Source organism: Prionailurus viverrinus, chromosome C2, assembly GCF_022837055.1.
Source record: "Prionailurus viverrinus isolate Anna chromosome C2, UM_Priviv_1.0, whole genome shotgun sequence".
Classification (NCBI taxonomy): Eukaryota; Metazoa; Chordata; class Mammalia; order Carnivora; family Felidae; genus Prionailurus; species Prionailurus viverrinus.
In genome coordinates this window covers 44,057,682-44,083,230 of record NC_062569.1, presented here as the reverse complement: position 1 = coordinate 44,083,230, position 25,549 = coordinate 44,057,682, and the positions used below count along the sequence as shown (strand labels likewise).

The 25,549-nt window shown below is 42.8% G+C and overlaps 1 protein-coding gene, 1 non-coding gene and 1 pseudogene across 3 annotated transcripts; 2 read left to right on the top strand and 1 right to left on the bottom strand.

Moving 5' to 3' along the window:
* Positions 1-247: 247 nt before the first annotated feature.
* On the bottom strand, positions 248-332 carry TRNAQ-UUG (transfer RNA glutamine (anticodon UUG)). The gene has a single exon. It is a non-coding gene; the product is annotated as a tRNA-Gln (tRNA).
* Positions 333-4,313: 3,981 nt separating this feature from the next.
* Positions 4,314-24,381, top strand: TM4SF1 (transmembrane 4 L six family member 1). Of its 2 annotated transcripts, XM_047876451.1 has the most exons (6): positions 4,314-4,387; positions 16,442-16,697; positions 18,127-18,216; positions 18,305-18,450; positions 21,456-21,636; positions 23,535-24,381. In XM_047876451.1, the coding sequence occupies exons 2-6, from the start codon at positions 16,521-16,523 to the stop codon at positions 23,547-23,549; spliced, it is 609 nt and encodes a 202-aa protein (XP_047732407.1). In that variant the 5' UTR covers positions 4,314-4,387; positions 16,442-16,520; the 3' UTR covers positions 23,550-24,381. The 2 variants fall into 2 exon arrangements, with proteins under 2 accessions (XP_047732407.1, XP_047732408.1); XM_047876452.1 differs by lacking the exon at positions 4,314-4,387 and having other exon boundaries at positions 21,456-21,653.
* On the top strand, positions 12,415-12,508 carry LOC125175940 (uncharacterized; annotated as a pseudogene).
* Positions 24,382-25,549: the final 1,168 nt, after the last annotated feature.

Below are 25,549 nucleotides of genomic sequence, written 5' to 3'. Positions count from 1 at the left end.
AGCAGAATCTTTGAGAAATTAGATAACCATTAAGGACAGTATGTAGAGCATAATGTGTAGAAAGAGCAACAGGCAGAACCAATATGTGGTTGCTTCCTTTATAGCTTATATATTTTTTAAATTTTTTAATGTTTATTTATTTTTGAGAGAGAGAGAGAGAGACAGAGCGTGAGGGGAGGGGGAGGGGCAGAGAGAGAGGAAGACACAGAATCTGAAGCAGGCTCCAGGTTCCGGGCTGTCAGCACAGAGCCTGACGTGGGGCTCGAACCCACGAACCGTGAGATCATGACCTGAGCCAAAGTCAGACACTCAACCGACTGAGCCACCCAGGCGCCCCTATAGCTTATATTTTTATGATGCAAACTCTATGGTTCATAAATAGACCATATTTTTCATATCCCCCAAGATTTGCCCTGGTTCCTCTCCCAGGAACGTTATTCTGCTCTCATTTACCCTCTGCAAACTCAAGATCTGCTAAGTCATCATTTCTTGCAAAAACTTACCCTGATCCTTCCTCTCATTCCAGGTTGGGTTACCTGCCCCTCTGTACCATTAAAGTCCTCTGTCCTCCTTCTAGAGACATGAACTGTTGTCACTTCCCCCTACCCATACCTGCCCCTCTGTGCTCAACATCATGCTCTAGCCTATGAACATCTGGAGGACTGGAATCCCACCTTTGAGTTATAGGCAAATATTAGGCACTCAATAATTTTTTGTAGAATTAATTGAAATAATAATGTAGCCAACAAATAAGACTAATGCGACAGGAAACTTGAAGACTGAAGGGTGGATAGGGAAGGGTGGAGAGGCAAGTCAGTCCTAGGCAGTTTGATTTCCAAGATGCCAATAGAAGCGTGTGTGTGTGTGTGTGTGTGTGTGTGTGTGTGGTGTATGCACACATGCACAGGCATCCATGTTTGCATGGGAGTAGTGGTAGTACAGGGGAGGTGAGATTTATACTTGACTCTAGATAGATACTTCCAATGTAGCCATACAAATGTCACACTGCCACTTTCCAACGTGCAAATGCTACATTTCTCTAAATCAGAGAAGTTGGTTCTGTACTTCCACCCACGTGACTGGCAGAAAAACTCAACCTCAGTCGTGTTTGGGAATTCTCTCTCATCCTCCAGGGGTTCATGCAAGGATCTCCTGGTATTTGAGATGCCATACTCTGCAGAGTCCTGATCACCTCCTCTGTTTGCTGTGACTCGTCAGTTTCCAAGGTATTGGTCAGGCAATGTGTTCCAGGAAGACCTGGATGCTTGTCCTGCTGGTCCACTCCTCTACCACACACGGGCCCACAGAGGCCCTCAAGACCTCAGAGTCTCCAAAAAGACTGAGGAAAACCAGCCTTCCTTGATTAGGTGGTTTGTGTGCCTTCAACTCCAAAGCCCTAACCTCCATGCTCTCCTCTGGGGAACACATTCTGGGGACATTTTTTGTACCGGGTGTAATCGGGGGAAAAAAGGAACTGGAAAAGTCACTTGTTCCTTTCTTAACAACTCACCTGGCTACACAGTTTCTTCAGAAGCAACAGGAAGTTTTATCTCCCTCCTTCCTCCCGAAGATCCCTGGCCCCCGCCCCAATCAACTGGCGATCCAGCCACTTTTTCTCTTTCAGCGTCGAAGAGCTCAAAGCACAGAGCCTTGGCGGTTGTCCCGGTTTTCTTCATCCTGTTCATGACTCCAAAGAAAACACATTTCTGACTCAAAAACAAGCCAGGGGTTTCTGTTGAGACCTCAAATATTTTCCCAGAGTCCGTCATGAAAATAAGGTTATGTTGTAATTTTTAAGTGATTTGTTCGACTTCTTGTGGCAAGACTCTGCTATAGTTTTGCTTGTCGTGCAAATAGCCTTGAGTCTGCTTCTAAACAAAATGTTTTCCAAAAACAAACGCAGGCTTCCCTCTGCTGACCCAGATCTCAAGGAGAATCAGCATTTGTTATCATAATGCTCCACACAAATACTTACAAACACAATTGTTTTGCAACTTGAATGCTGTTGGCAGTCAACACTCATACCAGTATTGTTACTTGGACTCAGCATTAATATTTTCTTCAGAATATTTTACTTTGGTAGTATAAATGTTCCCTATATTGCTGAAGACACACGAGAGAAGCGTGGTCATCATTGTATTGCACTGAAACTTGGCTTCATTTCAAAAACGGTAGGAAATTCACGACAGAAGTTTTGGGAAGAAGAAATCTTTTAGTGATCTAATCCCATAATATTTGTGCTTTCTTACAAATAGTAGTAATTAGGCTGCACTTGTGACAACACTAAAAATCTACCCCATTCAATGAGTAAGACTCCGTTTTAAAATAAGTATATTATGAAACGTGAACAAGTAATATTGGAGACTAAAAATGCGTAACTGGTGAACATTCATGTGCTTCTCTTCACTGCCCAGTAGGAATAATTCTGCCAGTGCCAGCTCGCTTCGTGAGCATTTGTGATGCAGCAGAAGTAGAGACGAGACCGCAGTGTCTGCTTTGAATTGGAATAGGCTAGATTTTACTTCTGGAATAGCAAATGCTAAAGGTATAAGGAAAGGCAAGAGCCAAGGAAGTCTTGGGAAGGTTTTTGAAATTTTTATTAAATTATTTTTTTAAATTCTTATTTATTTTTGATAGAGAGCGAGGGAGCGAGCGCGTGCGTGTGCAGGGGGAGGGGCAGAGAGAGGGAGACACAGAATCTGAAGCAGGTTCCTGGCTGTGAGCTGTCAGCACAGAGTCCGACACAGGGTTCGAACCCACGAACTGTGAGATCATGACCTGAGTCAAAGTTGGACGATTCACCAACAGAGCCACCCAGCCTCCCAGGAAGCCTTGGGAACGTTTTATTGGGGGTTTGGACAGAGTAAGAGGTTAAAATGATAAAACCCTCAGGGCTTCGCTCCAGGTCAGGCTGTGTGTGGTTCCAAAGACAGGGTGGGGACTGGACTTTGAAAAGTTCTGTTGTGGCTGTGTATAGCAACCCCCTTGACAGACGCTAGCAAGGAATTTTTAAATGCCGGGTTTTATTTAACTTTTGAATAGATGATACCATCACAACATTCAAAAATTAAATGTAGTATGAACTGTATCAGAGAAAAAAGTCTCCCTAACACTCCAGGCCCTCAACCACCCAGTTCACATCCCTGGAGGCCACCAATATTTCCAGCTGCTTGCCTGTCTTCCGGAGGTATTTTACACACATACAAGCAGATAGGCATTCATATTATATAATGCTCCCCCCCCCCCCACTTTTTATACAAGTGGTAGAACACTGCACACATTGTTCAGAGTGCTGCTTTACTGTCTTTCTTCACAATATTTGGGATATTGTTTCATTTTATTAAAGAGATTCCTCTTTTTTTTTTTTTTTTGCAGCTGCAAAGTATTCCACTATAGCAATGCACAAATATTGTTTAGCCAGGTCACATTTTTGGAAGCTTCCCATCCCATGTTATATATCACAGCAAGGCAATGCTGTTCAATGCAATGCAATGAACTGCTCTGTTCTTAATTTACTTTGTGCCATGCACCCCTTTGGTCGTCTGGTAAAGCCGATGCATTTCTTCTCACCATAATGTATAAAACAAAATCCTTGAGATTAAAAAGAAATCAACTACACTGAAATACAGTTATCAAAATATTTTTTTTATTTAAAAATATGTGCACTTATTTATTCATGAGTTAAGACACAAGATCTAGTGGTGGGCCTAATAACTACTCTAATATCAAAGTATGGACGAAATAAATGATATTGCAGAATGGCTGCAACAACTGAAGTATGCATAGAAGATCTGATTTTTACTGGTAACAAAGGCTCAGGTTGACACTATTGTGGCTTCCTGCCTACTTTCATAATGAAAGGAAATGATAAATTTCGGTTAGAGTTTAATGAAAACCAAAACACAATTTCTCCCCCTTCCAATCTGGTAAATCCCCTAGATTTTCCTGTGCAGCCCTTATCAAGAATCCCTAGTGTATACATACATCATTTTCTAAATATTCAAGTATCTTTGTATACATTTGTAAGTTGCCAGAAGTGTTTTAAATGAGCAGATATGAACACATTTGTCATTGAATGCCTGCTGTCAAACTGCCGGAAATACAGGCATTTCACCAGCATTAAAGGAAGGTGTGTGAGCAAGCATTTTCATCTTTGCCAATCTGAGAGATGAAAAACAGTATCCTGGTGTAGTTTTATTTTGGGTTTGTCTTATTAAAAGCAAACCTGAGCATCTTATATATTTAAGAGCCATTTCCTATCTGTTCACGTCTTTTGCTTACGGTTTTATCAGTTCCTTTGCAGGTTTGTTGCTGCATCTATCACCACGACGAGGATGTAAACAGCGCCCCCTGGAGTTAAGCACAGAGACCCTACTTACTGGTCAAGGTGAAGATTTACATTGCTATCCATTGTATTTTTACCTCAGATTATTGTTTCTTTGAGTCATCCAAATAGATTAAAATAGAATGTGGAATCCTTAGGGCACTAGTCTTATTTAGGGAACAGTGTGGTCTAAGATGAAGTCTGAAAGAAGTCACAGCAATTTCATAAATGCAGTTATTGCTGGCAAGGGAAATGTCATGGAAAAGGTTTGATAGAATGTTTACTTCGACTTTTTTTCAAGTCTGTAATTATGTACTATTTGTACGCAACAAACAAATGATAAGAATGAATACACGTGGTGAAAATTCAAATAATACAGAGGAGTATGAAAAGAACAGTAAAAGAATCTCTTTTCCCAGTGTCACTCCAACATCGGAATTTTAAGAACAATTACACTGGGGATGTTCCTTGAGCCCAAACTGTGATTTTGAAATACGTTTTCCCACTACAAAGATCCAGGGCTTCTGAGAGAAATAATGGGTTCCAGGTCTAGGGCAGGAAATGTACAAAATGAGCCTGGTGCTTCATGTTATACCAGATAGCAAGAAGTTACCAAAGACTAGTAGGTCATAGCAAAAGGACACAGGACTCAACTTGACCTGAGAGGGAACATCTTGAGCATCAGTATGGATAATAACTGCCATGGCCTGAAGTGCAAACCAGAATACTAAACTGAAATAGTATACAAAATAAAAAATAATTGGTCACATTGGGAGGACAATTGTTCACATAGGGACACAGCAAAGGTCCAGCCAGGAACATGACTTTGATAGGCAAACTAGCCAATCTAGAGCCTCTTCTCTCAGGTTCATGATTTCGGGAGGCCCCATTCTTCTGCCTTGACCATCCCAGGTTGCCAGGCAACCCGGGACCATTCCTACAGCTGAGAGCTCACCGAAATTATTCAAACTAGCCACATTTTAAATTATTTAGCCAGCCCTGCTTTGACTTGCCCTTCAGCTTCAATAAAGGTGGCCTAGGCTCTGCTGACTCCTGCCCCTCTGCCTGGTGTTTTTTCCAGGTGGCCCTGTGCTTCCTGTCTCTAGGGCTGTGAGTATAATCTATTTTGTTTCCCCAAACTTCTTTGTCTCCTCTGGCCATATCCGACTGACCATCGCATAAAAGAACACAGAACACTGGATAAGACATCCCAGAATTATCTTGTGTTTCCCTTTCTTCAGTTCTAGAATCAACCATTTCTTCAAGGAGTCCTGATTCCTTTTATTGCAGAATGGTATTTAGAAACCAGTATCTGAGCACTAAGTATATTTTCTGTACAGTGTACAATGCTTTTGTCAATATTTGCTCTTATCTGACCAAGCCCACCAGGTTGGAGGTGGTATGATGTCGCAGTTAAGAGAGGGGGCTCTGGATTCAGACTGCCTGAATTCAAATCCTAGCCATCAGGTTCAAGGTTTGAGGACTTGGGAAAGTCATTTAAGCTCTTCAATTTTATCACCCGTATGATGATGTATAGTACCTACCTCAAAATGTTGTTGTGAAAATTTAGTGAGCTAGACAACTAAAGTTCTCAGACGTGCATGCATGACACACAGGAATTACTCAATTGATATTTGTGGAATGAATGATCCTCATTCATTGATCAGAAATTCTTCCAGAAGAATGAAAATGAGAGGAAAATTCTGATTCATATCCTTTCCAGAAAATGAATAAAAAATGAATTTGTCAGAGATCCTTAAAAATGTTTTCCTTAAAAATTCCCCACAATAATTGTATTTTATTTTTTGAGAGAGGGAGAGCGCATGCGTGCGCACATGAGTGGAGGAGGGGCAGAAGGAGAGGGACAAGGAATTTTAAGCAGGCTCCATGAGCTAGATCTCACCACCGGGAGATCACGACCCCAGCCGAAGTCAAGAGTCAGACGCTTAACTGACTGATCCACCCAGGCGCCTCTCCCACCTCCAACAATAATGTTGTTGTTTTTTTTTATGTTTTATTTAGTTTTGAGAGAGAGACAGACAGACAGAGCACGTACAGGGAGAGGGCAGAGAGAGAGGGAGACACAGAATCTGAAGCAGGGCTCAAACTCAGGAACCATGATATCATGACCTGAGCCGAAGTTGGACACTTAGCCTACTGAGCCACCCAGGTGCCCAATAATAAGTTTTAAATTATCTTTCATATATTGTGAGCAGTGAAAGGACATGCCTATGTAATGTCACATACATGATTTTAGGGAAAAAATGCTTTCCATTTGTCTATGTTCATGTTCTTTTTTCTAATTATAAAAAAAGTCGAAAGAAACACGCAAGCCTGGTGCCAATGTAGATGTGATGCTGTATCTGGGCTTCTGATTCCTAAAAGTATCAAGTCATGGCAGAACACACCGGGAACCCTGGAAAGGCAGTCAGGAAGGTGGGGGAGGAGGGCGGTCTAGAAGGAGCACGCCCTACAGTCATTCTCCCCGGTGTTGTCTTGAGGGGGCGTGAGAGCTGCCAGAACCTGCATGTGCAAAAAGAGATGCAAGGCAAAGCAGGGATTCCACATCCCCAGCTTGCTTTTAATAGCATTCCCTCCACAACTGGCATTTCTATCCCAGATTCCTGATTCAGTGACTCATAGGGAGAGCCTAAGGGATCTCACCAGAGAAGCTTATTTGGTTCCTACTGGGCAGGAATTAATGCATTACAGGTATTCTAGATAATTTTTAGGCTTCAAGTTGGTGTTTCAGTCCCTTTGCAATTCTTGCTCAAGTCTTTTCCTCATCTTGTAAATCTGAAAAGGTAACTTCCAAACCACTTTTTTGAAAACCCATGACTCTGCAGAATCTTTCAGTCATTTGAAATGGGGCAGACTAATTATTTAACATAAAAATGGAATGGATTTCACATCAGCATTCCCATAGTAGGCTACTACTGTGTTTTTGTAACCTAACACAATGAAAGGCGTTGTCACTAGATGATTCAGCTAGTTAGAATCTCAGCTCCCTTTCTGGGGAGGAAATTTGAGGCATGGCGTTTATATTAGATGCTAGGGTAGTGCTTACCCGGACAGTAATGCTTCAATTCTCCTCCATCAATGCCAGGCAGAGACTATGAACAAGGAGATAGGAAGTTAGGTCAACCAGCCACCTTGGCCAGAAGCAAGCAAGCATTGTAGCCAACCCAAATCTGTCATGTTTCCTTGGTATCTGTCTGTCCCTCTCACACACACAACACATGCACACACACACACACACACACACACACACACACGGAGTCTCAATTGCTCCATTGCTGTAATGCCCTTCTCAGTAAAATTCCCTAAGGCAAAATCAACAGTTACCTGAGTTCTCAGCTCATTCAGTATCAGTGGGAATCATGCCATGTTGGACTTTGACTGACAGTCACAAAAAACCAGTTTGACTGAGAGTGGCAAGGCCACGAGGTCTGAGTGGAGTATTAACTCACCAACTTGGAATGGTTCCTTGGAGAACGCTCACATTGCCTCTTATTTATGCTTCAGCCTAAGTCTCCAAGAGTGTCGAAGTCATAGAAACGACTAAACAAATGTACAGCAGAAAGATTTGTTATTCAGAACTCAACCACACACACACACATAAAAGCTCCTCTGTCACCAGGGATCCCTGGAAAGTGGTATCTAAAAATCTGCTCTGAGTCGACTGCCTTCACTTCTCATCTTTGTGTGATCTTTGACTCCCAACTGATAGAAGCCCCATGGAACCAAATTTTAATTGGCATGAGAGCAAGAGGGGGAGAGTTTCACCCCACTTTTCTGAAAAAAGGCAAGCATATTTTTTATCTAAGGTCCAAGGCCACATGGGGGAATCCTTTTCCATATTAGACTGGAGTAAAGAAAATGAAAATAAGCTTTATTGTTTCTTTCCTGTACTAAGTGTAGGAAAAAAATTACTCTTTTTTTTTGTTTTTACTTTTAATTGTGCTCATATCTTAATTGTTGACAGTTCTATTTTGCTACAGGAAAACCAAGTTTATTGAATACCACCATAGCCTTAGTAGTGTGCCCACCAGAGTTCTGATAATTTCACTCAGACTGGTGTAAAGTCTTCCTATTTGAAAAACACTGGATTGATTTTTAGAAAGATTTAAAAAAAATTTTTTTTAATCTTTATTTATTTTTGAGAGAGAGAGAAAGAGACAGAATGCAGGCAGGAGAGGAACAGAGAGAGAAGGAGACACAGAATCCAAAGCAGGCTCCAGGCTCTGAGCTGTCAGCACAGAGCCCAATGCAGGGCTCAAACTCATGCAGTGAGATCATGACCTGAGCTGAAGTTGGAGGCTTAACTGACTGAGCCACCCAGGTGCCCCCAGATTGATTTTAAAATCATTTATCGGGGCGCCTGGGTGGCGCAGTTGGTTGAGCGTCCGACTTCAGCCAGGTCACGATCTCGCGGTCCGTGAGTTCGAGCCCCGCGTCAGGCTCTGGGCTGATGGCTCGGAGCCTGGAGCCTGTTTCCGATTCTGTGTCTCCCTCTCTCTCTGCCCCTCCCCCGTTCATGCTCTGTCTCTCTCTGTCCCAAAAATAAATAAAAAAAAAGTTGAAAAAAAAAATAAAATCATTTATCTAATTAAAGTAGAGCCCAAATGATTAGTGTCTTGGAATTGTGTGATTCAGAAATATCAAATAAAAAATCCTGTAAGTCATTTTTCATGGGTGACAGTGTTGGGAAGTAGTATAAATAAGCCAAATGTGTGAAGGAAGAATATGAGTGTCTGAGTCAGAGATTTGAGTAGGAATCCAGAGCATGTCACCCTCCAGCCTTGTGACTTTAGCCTGTGTACTTAACCCATCTGAGTCTCCCTTTCTTAACCTGAAAACGGCTCCACACAGAAGAGCTGTAAAGTTCAGTTACAACATGGGAGAAACTGACATGTCTCTATTCTGCATACTATTTAATTGTCCTCTCTTCCTTCCCCTAAATGTACAGAAGCTGGATAACAGGTTTTTTTGTTTGTTTGTTTGTTTTTGTTTTTGCCATTCTCCCCAAAGGCAGCTGGGATCTGGGGAAGCAAAAGAATCACAGAGAACCACCTGGTTGACCAGGTTCAAAATACACAAGCAGAGGAATTAGTTTCCATGTTTAGGGTTTGTTTTTGTTTTGATTTAATCTGTGGCTTTGCTTCTGAACTGAAATTAATCTCTCTAGACCTCAGTGGTCTCATTTATAAAATTAGGAAGTCAGACCATCTACCTCAGTGGATTTCAACTTTGGCTGTGCAAATAGAATCACTCAGAGAGTTTTCTTCAAATGAGATTCCTGTCCCCACCCTTAGAGATTCCCTGTTTCCTTAGGGCTGAATCAGCGTGTGTGGTTTTAGAAACCCACAGGCCACTCTCCATTGAGACTCAGGTGATCTTTGAGGCCTTCCACCATTTCACGTGTCTGACTCTATTATAAAACCCAAGGAAAAGATACTCAAACTAGAAAACAAGTATTCATGTGCTGATTGTCACAGGCATGTTCTGGAAGTCCTCAGCTCCCCTATCCCTTAAGGGAGCAAGCCAGCCCTTTGGAGCAGCCAGACCCACATCTTGAGCTTCAGACCATGGGGCAGGCATCTCAGGAGCTACCTTGTCTGAACATGACAATGAGACCTAGGAGATTCCCTGGCTTGATGAGGGGGTAAATGGCCACTGTGAGATGCTGAACTACAATTACCAGATGGGGATGGGAGCATGGAAGAGAAAGGGCAATGCAGGTGAAGGTGAACTCCGGTTTAATCTTGGGCCAAGAAACATATTTATTTTATTTTATTATTTTTTTTGAGAGAGTGGGAGTGTGTGTGCATGCCTACATGTGCAAGTGGGGAGGGGCAGAGAGAGAGAGGGAGAGAAAGAATCCCAGGTAGGCCCTGCTGTGTCAGTGCAGAGCCCCATGTGGGGCTCGAACCCATGAACTGTGAGATCGTGATCTGAGTGGAAACCAAAGAGTTGGACGCTTAATGGATTGAGCCACCCAGGTGTCCCAAGAAGCTTATTTTTAACCCAAGAATAAAATTAGCCACAGTCTAAAGTGAGGAGAGAGCCAGGAGATTGTAGCTAAGATGACTTAACACTGCTCCTTGTCTCCACCTTTCTTTTCCTGCAGTTGTATGTCCTGATTATAGTTTCAAATAAAGCACAGCTCCCAGCCTCTCTGCCTGGTCCTATGCTCATGTTCCCTTTAGAATGCCTGTTCCTCCATCTACATGGGTGCAGAGATGGCTCCCAGCAGCCATGTTTATTCAGTCCCCACGTATGTGAGTGCATCCTTGTCCAGTGTAACTCCCTTCCTTCAGAATCTGAGGTTGATGAGTCTCTTGAACAGAGAAAAATGTAAACTTGGTAACTGCCAGTAGCCATATTCTTTTGTGTGGACTGTGAAAGAGACAAATGAGTCTGCATTAAGAAGAATGAAGTTACAGACAGAAGAGTCAAAAAGAGGCCAAGATGGAAAGTAAAGACATTCTGGATTTCCTATGGAGTTTGGTTCCCCCTGTCCATCTGCATTCTTACTTTTTAGTTCATAATTAATGTCCCTTTGGTTAGGGCAGCTAGAACTGGCTTCTGCTACTTATATAGTTGACCCTTGAACAGCCATGGGTTTCAACTCCATGGATTCACTTACACTTGAATTTTCTTTTGATAAATATAGTACAATATTGTAAATGTATTTTCTCTTCCTTACGATTTTCTTAATAACATTTTCTTCCTCCAAGCTTACTTTATTATAAGAATACAGCATATAATACATATAACACAAAATATGTATTAATTGACTATTTATGTTATCAGTAAGCTAGTGCTCAACAGTGGCTATTAGTATTTTAGAGAGTTAAAAGTTATATGTGAATTTTCAATTGTAGGGGGTGTCAGCACCCCCAAGCCCTGTGTTGTCCAAGAGCCAGCTATAATAAAAAAAAAGCTCTAACAGGTATGGTTACTATGTATGGATCATTATATTTTTCATGTCCAAATGAGTAAGAAACTAGCGTTTTCCCAATAAGGAAGGGCAAAGCACATTTGGAAGAAAGCAACCAGGAGGCAGGAGGTCTGGGTTTAAATCTTCCTCTTAGAATCCCACAATCATATAGAATCATAGACTACTGACATTAGTTCTTAAAGGAAACTGATTTCCCCTGCCCACTAGTTGGACGATACTGGGAAGAGTTTTTAACGCTTGTGAACTTAACTATAAAGTGGCCATAAAGATTCTGTAAAGGGGTGAGAGCTGAACCATTCACTCTACTGAGGCTTCTTCCAACATTTAAACCTATGATATTATCAAAAGGAGTTTCCCCTGGAATTATTCTTGAAGCCACATTCTGCACATCAAATGGTTAGGAGAGCTAACCATAAGGAGCCATACCAGCTGCTCTTATAAATGACAGGTAAAACTGAACATTTAAAAATGTGAATGTAATAAGTGCCTATTGTGCCCAGCTTTCCATAAGACATTTTGGCTTTGCTTAAAAGCAAATAACCTTAGAACTGAACATATTCAGCTCCCCTATTTATTTGAACAAAATTTAGCAAGTACTTATTGAGAGCTAGCAAAATGCCTGCGACTGTGCCTGCTGTTGTATCCTCAAAGGAAAGATAACCTGCTCTCTGGGACCTCTGCAGAGCCGGGGAGGCTGATGAGAATGCACACTAGTACATCGTGATCTGATTGGTGCCGAATGGGGGTGTGTCCAAGGACGATGTGGGAGTGACCAGCAGGTCTAGGAGGCCGGCAGGGGTGTGGTAGAAAGTGTCATGGAAAAAGTGATGAGTTCAGCCAAGGGAACAAAGCTGGGTGGGGTGGGCTACGGTGAGAAGGAAGATCAGGGCCTTTCTGGCAGTGGGGCAGCACGCCCAAAACACGGGGTTGACAACCACTGTCCAGAGCTCAGAGGCCTGCAGTCCTAGGATGAAGTAAAGAACACTCTTTTCAAAGGTGTTTGTGCACTGGGGCTAATTCCAGAGAGAATGATGGAGATAGAAGTGACCTTTTCTTTTAACGTTTATTTATTTATTTTGAGAGAGAAAGCATGAGCCGGGGAGGGGCATAGAGAGAGGGAGAGAGAAGCTTTGCGCAGTGGCAGTATCGTAGCCAATGAGGTTTATCCGAGGCGCGATTATTGCTAATTGAGAGAGGGAGAGAGAATCCCAAGCAGTCTCTGTGCTGGAAGAGCAGGGCCCGACGTGGGGCTCGAACTCACAAACTGTGAGATAATGACCTGAGCTGAAATCAAGAGTTGGTTGCCTAACCAACTGAGCCACCCAAGCACCCCAAAAGTGAACTTTTAATATAACTGTGGGAGCTCCAGTGTCTAAAAATTAGTCACAAATGATAATAAAGGGATCCAGTACATAATGGAGTAATGGAATCCTAGAGAAGTAGATATATCATAAAGGGAGTAGAGACATCTTGCCTGGGACAGGGGGCTGATGAAAATAGCAATAACAAGTAACATTTATTGAGTTATTACTAAATGCCAGGTGCTTCATGCTTTGCAAACATTGACTCACTTTATACATCACAACTCTGTGATGTAGGTTCTATTATTATCCTGTCTCAGGAGGCCGTATCCCTCCTTCGTCTATTCCCCTTTCCTGCACTTATCACCACCTAATGAACAAGGTATTATATTTATTTAATATGATTTTGTATGTGTCTCTCATTTTCTGATAGAACAGACTCTCCTTAGGGCAGAGATTTTTGTTTCTTTTGTTTCCTGCTGTATACCCAAAACTTAGAAGACACAGTAGGAGCTCAATAAATATTGGTGAACAAAGAATGATAGAAACTGAGGTACAGAATGGTTAATGCCACCTCAGTCAGTTAAGCTTCTGACTTTGGCTTAGGTCATGATCTCGTGGTTTGTGAGTTCGAGCCCCACGTTGGGCTCTGTGCTGACAGCTCGGAGCCTGGAGCCTGCTTCAGATTCTCTCTCTCTCTCTCTCTCTCTCTCTCTCTGTATGTGTGTGTGTGCCCCTACCCTGCTCATATTCTGTCTCTGTCTCTCTCTCTCAAAAATAAATAAACATTAAAAAAAATTTTTTTAAAGACATTGATTCACGTATTTATTCAATTTTTCAGCAAATATTTACTGAGTACCTACCACACACCAGGCATTGTTCCAAGCCCTGGGAAATAACGGCAGGTGAGGCAGAAAGGGTTCTGCACAGACAATAGAAAAGGAAACTAGTGAATACATAGGTTAACTTCAGGGATGATAAATTCTTGGATGATAACACAACAGCACGATGTGATGAAAAGTAACTGGGGGAGGGTGCATAATGTCATTAGATGGGGTCTTTGGAGAGGGCCTCTTTGAGGGGATGTGTAAGCAAAATCCTTCAGCAGGAAGCTCCAGAAGGCGATGCTTAGAGCAAGGAGGACAGGGAGGCCCGGGAGCGAGGGGGGTTGGGGGGAGGGCCCGGGGGGGTGGGGATTTGGAGAGCGGGATGAAACCCAGAACGTGCCCATGGAGATGGCAGCTCTGTATAGGAAACTGAGAGTTCACAGCTAGGAGAAAAAAGCCAGGGTCATCTGTGGGACAGAGTCTGGCTAGGACCAGAACCAAGTAGTTAAACAATTGTCCAGAAAAGCATATCTGATTATTAAACGAGGAGCCCAAACCAGAAAAGACCCTGATTTATGTTCCCAGATGAGGGGCAGAAGCAGAGGGTACCATGCAGAATGACAGGAGTGTGGGTAAGGTAGACAGACTCCATATTACAAGTGAAGCCTGAAAGTGGCCTATATCGAGTGGCACTTTGCCCCCCCCCACCATTCATGCATATGCTGTATGTCTGTCTAGAGCTATGGAGCCAGTGGAGGTGACAGTGGCCTCAGGGAACATATAATACAAATGGTATTTACCCGGCCTGTGGACCAGTGATCCCCAACCTGAGCTAACATAAGACTCATTTGGAGTACTTGTAAAAACTTCAGATGACTGGGCCTCATCCCTAGAAATTCCTGTTTATTCTGTTGAGGGTGGACCAGGTATCTGCATCTGTGATGCAAATGGTCTCCAGACAGGATTCATCCGGAGAAATGTGGAAGAGAATCCACTAATGGGCTTCAGGGAGTCCGTGAAACCCTGAAAGTGAGTGAAAAATGTGTGTGCTTGCATACATGCACATTCTCTGGGCAGGGAGAGAATCCATACCATCACAAGAGTCTCAAAACTTAAGACCCACTGATCCAATCCTGTCCCACACTTTAGAGAGGAGGAACCAGAGTCCCAGGAATGTGATGACTTCCCTGATCCACAAAACTGGAAAACAGCAGAGGTAGGCTGTCACTCCAGACTTTTTGCAAGACCCTCACTCTCTTCTCCACACTCTGTTGATCCTAGGGGTGGGGGAGAAGGGCAAAGGTGATTAAGCACTCAGGAGCAAAGTCGTCAGACGATTGCTCACCCTCATTTTGGCCCCAGGTGGGGTGGATCAGCAAAAGAGGAGGTTTGCAATGATGATGCCTTAACAAAGGGCCCAGGCCTTTATGCCACCCCAGGCCTTGCTATCTGTGGAATCTCCTCTCCATTAGGACCTAAAGCCAGGGACAGAGGGTGCATGTGCCCGGTTGTTGGATGCATGGTGGAAACAGAGCAACGTTCTTGTGAAGATCTGCCCCCCTATGCCCGAGCAGCTGGGCAGTTCCAGGCTTCTCCACCTACAGTCAGTTTTCCATCCCTCTACTTCCTCAGGCCAGTCTGGATCATGACCCCACCTTTGTGAGTATGTTCCTCCCAGTCCAGATTCTATGTGACTCTATGTGACTAACCCCAGCTCAATTTAACCTCAAATTTGGTATGCATCCTGCCCTCCAGTGTTGGCCTAAATCCTTCAGACTCCGGTCTCAGCCTGAGCTGCTGGATTCGACAGCCTTGCTCACCTTCCTCTTCTGAACTAACAGTACCCCATCTTGGACTTCTGCCTCTTTTCTGCACTCACTATTCTGTCCTGGGCACACGTCCCCTCCAGTCCTGGCCCCACCTGGCCACCCCGTCCTTCCCCAGCCTACCTGGCTTGCACAAGCTGCTCTTCAAGGGCTAGACTTACTCACAGTCCGACCCCTCCTTCTGTAAGATGGAAGTAACACCCTTTCCCTGCCTTCACATGTAAGCCTGCAACAGCTGGTTCAGGAGCTGGCTGGGTAGACCACAGGTAGACCCGGGCCCTGATCAACAACCCTGGCTCTCCCGCTCATTCTGCATTCTCTCCGTCCTGTTTCCCTGCTCTGCTTGCCGAGTCCCTTTCTCTTCTGTCTCTTTCTTCTTCTTCCTTCCTGTCTTTTTCTTTCTATCCTTCTCCCATGCTTTAGGCCTCCCTTGGCCTTTCCTGGCATTGCTTTGCCTGAGAGTAATACTCAGGAATAGACAGGTGCCTGAGCCCTTTGTGTTGACTAACGCCACCTTTGTTTTGGTACCAGATTTGTTTTGGAGGCAGATATCCAGGAAAGCTGGACAGTCGGATCGGTCCTGCAGAGCAGGCAGTAGGCAGAGGAAAGAAGCCTGGTTGGTAATTTTCCCAACAGCCACCTCAAATCTGTGGGTGATGGCTTTTAGACACCTTAACTTTAACAGACAAGGAGGCAACCTCAGAGCTCAGGAGACTTGCCCCAGGTCTGGAATTAAGTCAGTGCAGCAGGGGAAGTGAACACACAGCCCTCACACTGGAAGCTGTCCAGACAGCTGCATGGAGCAGGATCACAGCTCGCTGCCTTTCAAAGCCTCAACCGGCACGGTCACACTACGGACACTTGACAGTTACTGGAAAGTTGTATTACGCGTTCCTGTCAATTCTTCATCCTGTGAAGGAGTAGCACTGTGAATTTCTCGGTGAAGATTAATCATTTTCTTTCTTGCTTAAGACTGAGGCTGTTTCCCACATCCCTACCCTGGTTTCGCTTGTCTCAAGGATTTCGTTGCAAGGGCGGGACATTCCCCCTACCTCCCCCCACCCCAACCAGAGCCCGCAATCAGGACCAATGAAAGCCAAGTACCTCACCGCCTCCCCCTCCCCCAACCCGGTGACTAAGAACTGAGTATTTAAGAGGTTGCAGGAATGGGCTGAGAACTGCTTTTGCTTTCTCCACAGACAGGCATACTCTCTTCTGACTTGGCTATCACTGAGCTGCAGAGTGAAGAGGGAAATCCTCGCAGCCTCTGCCACCACCATGTGTTATGGAAAATGTGCACGGTGCATCGGACATTCTCTGGTGTGGCTGGCCATCCTCTGCATTGTAGCTAATATTTTGCTTTACTTTCCAAATGGGGAAACAAAATATGCCTCCGAAAACCATCTCAGCCGCTTCGTGTGGTTCTTTTCTGGCATCGTAGGAGGGGGCTTGCTGGTAAGTTGTTCAGAATTATTACAAGCTTAAAAAAGTCTCTTCCGTTAAAGAGGTGTTTTCATGGAAAGTTTTCTACAATGCCTATTTCCAAAGCCAGTTATTTTTGTTCATCTTCTTTTGAAAGCAGATTGCACAAAAGTTGAGCTACGTCTAGTGTATTAATTTTATCAGACGTTTTACAAAGTCCTCTTTCAACCAACAGCGAACTTCCTTTTTGCTAAGCTCTCTCACTTTACAGCTAGAAAACAGATATTAGCTTTTCAATCAGATCTGAGAGTGTCTAGAGTTTCTAGAACTGAAGTGGGTAGGCATTTAACATTTGCCCTAGGGAGCTGGGAGGGCGTCACTGGTTCTCTGTCTAAATCAACAGTTTCGGATCCAAATTATCTGCTGTTTATTCTCAGACAGCTGTGACAGGAAAAATTATCAATTATGAGTGTATTGCTACTTAAAAAGAAGGATACATTTTCTCCTTTATGTAATCCTGGGTGTGGTGTCTAGGAAAAATCCTCCCGTTAGCAGCAGATCAGGATCTGAAGCTAACAGCGGAATGTGTTGTTTTTTCCAAGGTTTGTTTTTAATTGAAGTGAGAGGAATTTGCCTGCCAACCTGGGAGCTGAAAGTATTAGCTTCAACCACAGCACGGAAAGAATGTGGACAAACTCGAGCTTGCCACTTTAAATGCTGGGATTGAGAAGTTTAAAAAGACATTTTGTGGAATTGCTCATACCACACAGAATATTTTTCTTAGTCAAGAAAAGACCTGAAAACATTTAAATTTAATGCACTAATTATGGTATGGCAAATCGGCTTTGAATTTAAGTATTGTTACCATGTTAACAACTGTTTGTCCTTAATATAATGTCACCCTTGTTTAGGCTTCTTTTGATCAAACTCAGAGTATTTCATACTTACTTTATTTAAGGAGCTTTATTGTGAAGCAACAACCATACAATCGCATCATCAAAGAAACGGTTTTTATATATTATATGGTACTTTCATCTCTCCCACTTACAAAAACGTTTCAATTATTATATTAAAGACTTGTATCATCTATGTGTACAAGGGGGGAAAAACGAATTAAAGGCAGGGTTTAACAGAAACAGAGTTTGCCTCTGGGACTACGTGAGGGAACTCTTGTGGAAGAAACATATTTATGGGTTATTATTCTATCCCTCCCATACGACACCCTCACCCTAAAGAATGCTTTGACACATTACATGAAAACAAGCAGATATTTCATTTAGAGGTGTTGTTTTTTTCCCCCTCATAGTTGTACATTCTTTGTGATACTGGGCCGACCTAACCCAAAGCCATTCCGCATTGTCAGAAAGCAAGGTATTTTACCAAAAGATGCTTAGCCTGACCCTTATGACAGGCTTTAATGTGGGGAAAGATGGTGATTTTAATTTGATTGTTTTCTAACCAGATGTTCCTGCCGGCATTCGTATTCATTGGGTTGGAGCAGGACGACTGTTGTGGCTGCTGTGGCCACGAAAACTGTGGCAAGAGATGCGCGGTAGGTGCTCCAGCTCAGGTGGTGAAAAGGGTCCCTGGGAGGCAGGTGCGACGCTCGGGCTCACTTCTGCCGTCTCTCCTTTCCCTAGATGCTTTCTTCCGTCCTGGCGGCCCTCATTGGGATTGCAGGGTCTGGCTACTGCGTCATCGTGGCAGCCCTGGGCTTGGCCGAAGGGCCAGTATGTCGTGATTCTTTTGGCCAGTGGAACTACACCTTTGCCAACACCGATGGACAGTAAGTCATTGTTCCCTGTCCGACCACACATTCTTGTCCACCGCATGGTATAGGGGCAATCCCATCGAGTTGGAAAGGCATCAGTTATCCACGTATCCATGCGCTCAGCCAGGCGGTGACTCAGGCACCAGGCAGTGGTGTCAGAGGGTGGATGCCCAGTCTCTGACCTGGAGAAGCTCTAAGTGCTTTTAAATGGATTCACTGATTCAGCCCTCATGATACTCTAGGAGTTGACTTCCACTCTTGCTCCTGTTTTACAGATGAGGAAAAAGAGGCACAGAGAGCTGAAGTAATTTATCCAAAGGCACATTCCTAGGACATGACAGCCAGGCAGCCGGGCTGTAGAGTTCGGGCTTATGTAGTGTGTGCACTATACCAAAACAATTGGCTGGTTTTACTATTTTATAAGAAAATATTGTGGAATCCTTACATACTATGGATGGAAAGCATCTGAATTTAACCAATTCAGATCCCCGATTGATCATACTATCCTCATACACACACTCACAATATAACATAATCGCTATGTACAACAAACCCTTTATTTAAAGTGATCAGGTGGGGCACCTGGGTGGCTCAGTGCATTAATTGTCCACCTACAACTCAGGTCATGATCTCACTGTTGGTGAGTTCGAGTCCCGCCTCAGGCTCTGTGCTGACAGCTGGGGGCCTGGAGCCTGCTTCAGATTCTTTGTCTCCCTCTCTCTCTGCCCCTCCCCTGCTTGGACTCTGTTTCTCTCTCTCTCTCTCTCTCTCTCTCTCTCTCTCTCTCTCTCTCTCAAAAATAAATAAACATTAAAAAAATTTTTTTTAAATAATAAAAATTAAAAGAAAAGTAAAGTGATCAGGCTACATAAGACAGTCTTATACATGATCTTAGCGTCAGGATAATTTAAGCTCCGTTGTTTTATGTCGGTACTTATTTCTTATCTATTACTGAGAAAAGAACAGAAATAGCTCATAGAAACTGATGCACACGACAGCAAATGAATGACATCCTTCGTTGAATTTTGAAAGGCTTTGTTATGAGATTCATGAGTGGAAATAATATGAATAATGAATTTCAATTGCCCTTACCCTATCGAGACTGTCCCCCATGAATTGTATAGCATACAGTGAGTTTGTAAAATCGTGAACATGGAATTATGTGGACCTGGATTTTATCTCAGCTCTGCATTTCTCCCTCAGCAACCAGGAAACAGTGAACTGAGCTCTGTGTTTCTCAGTTACTTTGTAAAATAAAACCAATGGCAGTTGTCATAGGTTAAATGAGATAATAAATGTAAAGTATTTATCACACAAGCTGACACACTCTGAGGCTGGCCTCTGTTGGCTGTTAATATTATCTGCTAACTGACAATGAATACAACCCAATAGTAGCCTCTGAACAAATGTTAGCTTTACGGGGGTTTGAAATTTGGGTGGCCAATATAGTTATGGATCGTGATTCAACTTTGTTCAGAACATACTGAAAGTGTGAGTGGAAATTGGCTATATATGCACAGACATTCAAGCTACTGTACAAACCCACCTCCAAAAAAGATCATGATGGATGAAGCTGGAAGGCAAGGAGAAGTGAGAATATCACTCAGCATTTTACAGCTGTTTGATTGTATGCCCCTCCCACCAGCCACCCAAGCTTCTGTAAGAAGCCTTCTGCTTCTATATCATTCCTCACTTCAACCTGTCTAGGGATTTCAATATGAGGAATAGCTAATGGTCACAAGCCAGTGATTAATTGCTCAATAGCCAGATGGGGACAAAGGAATTTTTTACATTGTGTCCTAAAATTACAACTTCACCCCACCTCCTGATATGCAGAAAGATGGGGTCATAAGGACAGAATTCTTTTTTTTTTTTTTTAATTTTTTTTTTCAATGTTTATTTATTTTTGGGACAGAGAGAGACAGAGCATGAATGGGGGAGGGGCAGAGAGAGAGGGAGACACAGAATCGGAAACAGGCTCCAGGCTCTGAGCCATCAACCCAGAGCCTGACGCGGGGCTCAAACTCCCGGACTGCGAGATCGTGACCTGGCTGAAGTCGGACGCTCAACCGACTGCGCCACCCAGGCGCCCCAGAATTCTTTTTTTTTAACCAACACATTGAGTTTCTGATTGGCTCAATGAACCATTCAAAGTTAGGTCTCTAATTCTAAGCCCCTTTGTTCTGCTGTGGTAGGAAGAAGTGATAAGAAAAGATTTATACCAGACCTCTTTGTGGGATTAAGTCAGTTGTAGATTTTCCCACGATTGAATCCTATTTCATTAAGAATCCAGATGCTTTATGATGTAGCAAAGGCTGAAAGTCTACAAGAGCAATCAGAGATAGAATTTTTCAGACTGTAAGAATATCCAGGTACTTAGAAAGTCTCCTAAGTTGTATATATACGTGTATATGACTTCTGTGTGTGTGTGTGTGTGTGTGTAGTCAAATGTGACTTCAGTGTGGTTTGCTAACATTTCACAGAGTGACTTCAGATTACTTATCGTTCAATTACTTTTAAAATGTGTTCAGTACCTACTATGTACTAGATACTGATCTAGGGTCTATATATACAATGATGAAAGGTCTGGTTCCGGACTTCATGGAGCTCAGACTTGTGGAATAGTTACATAAGCAGGTACTCTCCTGGCCTAGGGGAGATACCCTTCCTCACACTTGGTCTTCCTGATCAGTGTACTGGTTACATTGAGATTGCATATTGTCTCCTCCCTTAGATGCTCCTCCCTTAGATGCTCCCTTAGATGCTACCATTATATCCCCAGCCCTGGCTTGAGGTCTAACTCACAATGAGTGCTCAATAATCTTTGTTGAATTTTATGTTTATCATTGCAGCAAGATCTGAATTTGTCACTTTGTGAAATGACAGACTAGAAAAATTTGACACAGGTCATTGAATTAGTTTCTTTTTTTCTGAACAAAAAAGCACCACACAGAAAGTAGCTTATGAGACATCCCCTTAGATGTGGTCATATATCAGAAGTTTCTTCTTTTCATCCACAGGTACCTTCTGGATACCTCCACATGGTCCCAGTGCACGGAACCCAAGCATATTGTAGAATGGAACGTCTCTCTGTTTTCCATCCTCTTGGCCCTGGGTGGAATTGAATTCATCTTATGTCTCATTCAAGTAATAAATGGTGTGATGGGAGGCATATGTGGCTATTGCTGCTCTCGCCAACAGGTAAGAGCTGTGAAGATGTCACAGCCTGGCCCTGGGGTATTCAATTACTGTAACACACTGTTATTTTCATCATAAAGAAAAAAAAAAGGCAAAATCAGATTCTGCTCCAACTACCAACGTTTGTTCCTATATCATCTTTGTGGCAAAGCATTTACAGCATTCAATTTTGCTTTCAGTAATAAGCTTCCTGAATATCATAGTTGCTGGGTTATCTTTTTTTTTTTTTATAGTTGGCTCTGTGTATATAGGAAAATGCTGCCCGTACCCAAAGTTTCCTTTCAAGAGCAAACTCACTGCCCCTTTCACTACCCCTGCTCTGGCCAAAGAGACACAATTTTGCTTGCTCTCATGTTCCCAACTAGTATATGCAAATAGTGGTCAATGTTCATTGCACCAGGCACGGAGCTAAACTCACATTTCAGAAGAGACTATGAGTCAGACATTAAGCAGTATGTCTAAGATCACCTAGGCAGGAAGTAACAGGCTTCAAACCCTAGGTCATTTTATGCGAGCTCCTGCTCTCAACCTGTCCGCAACACTTGCTGTTCTGTTGGATTTTCTACAGTGCCTTCTAATAAGGAGTCACAAAAATACCCAAACAGCTAAGCACAGAGAATCACTAATAACCTTTGAATAGCAGCTCATGAAAAAAACCTTTCATGGTGAAAGAAAACCAGGAAGCACTTGTTTCCTGGGGATATGATTTCAGAGAGAAGTATGCATTTGTTAGTAGCGGGGAAAGTTCTTGTTTCTATATCCTCCTAAAAAAAAAAAAAAAGACACATAGTAATGAATTGATGGAAGTCCAGCTTTGGTCCAATTTTGGGAGGTTAGTTTTATGTCTTATTCTGTAAAACAGGATTAGGTAAACAGAAACTTATTTACTTTATATTTTCCTAATCATTTACTCCTTTGGTTCAAGGTCTCTTAACTGTCTTTTAAAATAAGACAAAATCTAATTAAAACTGAAAGCATGTGGCTACCATGAAAAACCTTGCTATGAATAAAAGGAAACTTTCTAATTTTTGAGGGGACGTTAAAAGAAAAATCTAGTTTTCCTTATCAGGCAAGTACAGCAAGATTAATAATTTCCTTGGGAGCCTGCCAAATTTCCAAGAAAACAGCACAGTGGGAAACCTTCAATATGAAGTTGTTTCCAGGCAGTATGGTTGGGGAGAGGCAGAGGAGAGTCCTCTCAGACTTACTCTAATGTGACCTATCTTTAGCCTTGGATTTCATACAAGGCAGAGTTTAAATTAGGTGAGGCCCCTTTGGACATCAGCACTTGTGCATTTTGGGGACAGGCATAATATGTCAATGACCAAAATTGCTGTAGTGATTTGCCAGAGTGACCCTCTTCTCCGAGCGGGGGTGGGGAGCAAGTAGTCCCACGGGATTTCCCGTCTGAGTCACCGAAGAGATGGCTTTTTCACAGACACCACAGTGCAGATCTGCTATTTTTGTTTCTAAGACAAAAGACGCTTTCAGAGGGCAAGGTTTTTAGTGTAGATGAGTCAAGTCTGTAACTTGGTAGCACTTAATTGGGAAGGTTACCCACATTGAGCCCACTCCTGTGTGAAACTCCCATGGCATTATCTCTTAAATCCCTAAGATTAAAAGCCTACCCCAAACGCATTCAAAGCCAAGCAAACACCAGTAAGCTGTGGTTTCCATGGCCCTTTCCTGCAGCTTTTCCTAAGAGAGGACAATGGATCTGGTTTGTTTAGGAAACATTTCAGGAACATTGTCCAAGCTCTCAGTGTTGTTGGCCAAAAGCTCTGGGTAGTGGAGATCAGCCCACTTTATGTTTGCTTAAAACAGGAATTTTTAGGACTAACATGGCATCGTTGTTTGTTTAGCCTGATTGTAACGTAATGCATATTTCATTTTCTTTACAGCGATACGACTGCTAAAAGAACCACCCCACGACAGAACCACGATCTTCCTTTATTTCATTGTAATTTATATATTTTACTTGTATTAATTTGTAAAACTTTGTACTAGTGTATCATACTCCGTATATTCTACTTTTATAAATGTGTATAAAAGCTGGCATCTTCACGTGATGTCAGTGTTTGAGCGTAGCAAACTGTTTTTTTAGGAATGAGAAAATCCACGAGGTAATTTACAGACTGAATGACGGTCGGTCCTCAGCATAGCTGAGACAAACTCTGGCCTGAGTGATGTTTTTTAGAAACATTATAAGGATAAGTATCACCCTCCAATTACTATTATCTATGCCTGGGTTTATTAAAGGAAAGATTTCTAATTGCTTTTTTTAAGATCGTGAAGGAGAAAATCCAAAAACTTGAAAAGATGTGTCTTTTTCACTGTTTATATGGTGTTTCCCATTCATATGCCTGCAAATCTCTGGCAAGAGGCCTTTTTGAAGTGTTTCATGTTTCATAAGAGACAGACTCTTGCCCAGAGAGGGAGGGCTGGTTGAGAGTGCCCTGAGCTGAAGGAAGGCATCAAAACATGCAATGCTGCTGAGAGTACTGGCAGGTCCTAAGTTTCTCTAACAGGTAGAACACTTTTTGTCCTTCAGAGACAAGCACCAAGGATCATGTATTGACAAAGAAAAAGGCCTGGATAGTTGGATGAGGAAAAGATGGGAAACGGACTAAAGCAGTTTCATCAGCATTATGGGAAAATGGGGCAGGGGGAGGAAGGGCAGAAGGAACATGGGGAAACACCCCCCAACTTTGATGGTTTAAATACAACAAAATAAAGTATCCACTACAAGTTTTTTTTCTTGTTTAGTTTCACTGTCCTTTGTTTAAGGTTCCCCCTTTTGGGGTGCCTGGGTGGCTCGGTCAGTTAAGCGTCCGACTCTTGATTTTGGCTCAGGTTATGATCTCACGGTTGTTGAGTTCGAGCCCTGCATCGGGCTCTGTGCTGATGGTGCATTTGCTTGAGATTCTCTCTACCCCCCCTCCCGCCCCTCCTTTACTCATGTGCATGCTGTGCATGTGTGCTCTCGCTCTTTCTCTCTCAAAATAAATAAATAAGCTTAAAACTTCTCTCCCTATTTTGGGTTTTTTTGTTTGTTTGTTTGTTTTGTTTTTGTTTTTTTTACAGCCTGAGGGGTGTGCAGCCCTTATTGCTTAGGGCTTTGTGTCTTCTGAGTTTTTTATCCCACTTTCTCTCCCTCATCCTCTCCTTCTTCTTCCTTCTTCTACGTTTCTCTGTTCTCCGTGCATTGCTGTTGCTGTGCCATTACCTTGGGGTCATTACACCACTTAGGTCCTTTCTACTGGATGCCTGAGGCATCAGGTTCCTGGGGAGGGTAACAGACATTTTCTTCCTTGATATTTTATATCTGTTATACAGAGTTAGGCCCTTTCAAGAGACAGGATTCCCTAATCTATTGGGAATTATCTTCAGAAGTTTTCTGCTTTTCGTGTTTATTGGCCTGGGTAATAGATGAGTTAATAAAGGAGCTTCTCGGGCTGTTGGACAGCAGAGTCCCTCCTGTGTGCTGGGTGCCCTACAGTGGCTTCCCAATGGAAAGGTTCTAATCTTTTCTGTGCTTCTGTCTCCCTCTGACAGTCCTATGAAGACTACGGACTTCTTTGAAGAATGCCATTTAAAAGTGCATAAAATAAAGCATGATCTTTAATCGAATTGTGATATTTAATCAAAATGTTTTTGATAAAATATTGTGATATTTTTATCAAAATGTTTTTGAAAATTATAATACAGTTTACCTGACAGCCAGCTCCATCACACCAGCCTCTGTAGACAGGAAGGCAGGCAGTGGTCTAGGGGGTGGGTCTAAGAACAGCTGTACTTTTGATACAGAAGTAACATATAATTTATATATATATTGTTTATAATCATATATGTTTTGTATTGTTAATCAAAGCATGATCAGCATTGCTGATACTACTTTGAATTGTTTCATGTAGTC

Coding starts and splice junctions, on each gene's coding strand:
- TM4SF1 (XM_047876452.1), top strand. CDS start 16,521: ATGTGTTATGGAAAATGTGCACGGTGCATCGGACATTCTCTGGTGTGG. Junction 18,451..21,455: donor TTTGCCAACACCGATGGACA/GTAAGTCATTGT, acceptor TTTCATCCACAG/GTACCTTCTGGATACCTCCA. Junction 21,654..23,534: donor CAGGTAAGAGCTGTGAAGAT/GTCACAGCCTGG, acceptor TTTTCTTTACAG/CGATACGACTGCTAAAAGAA.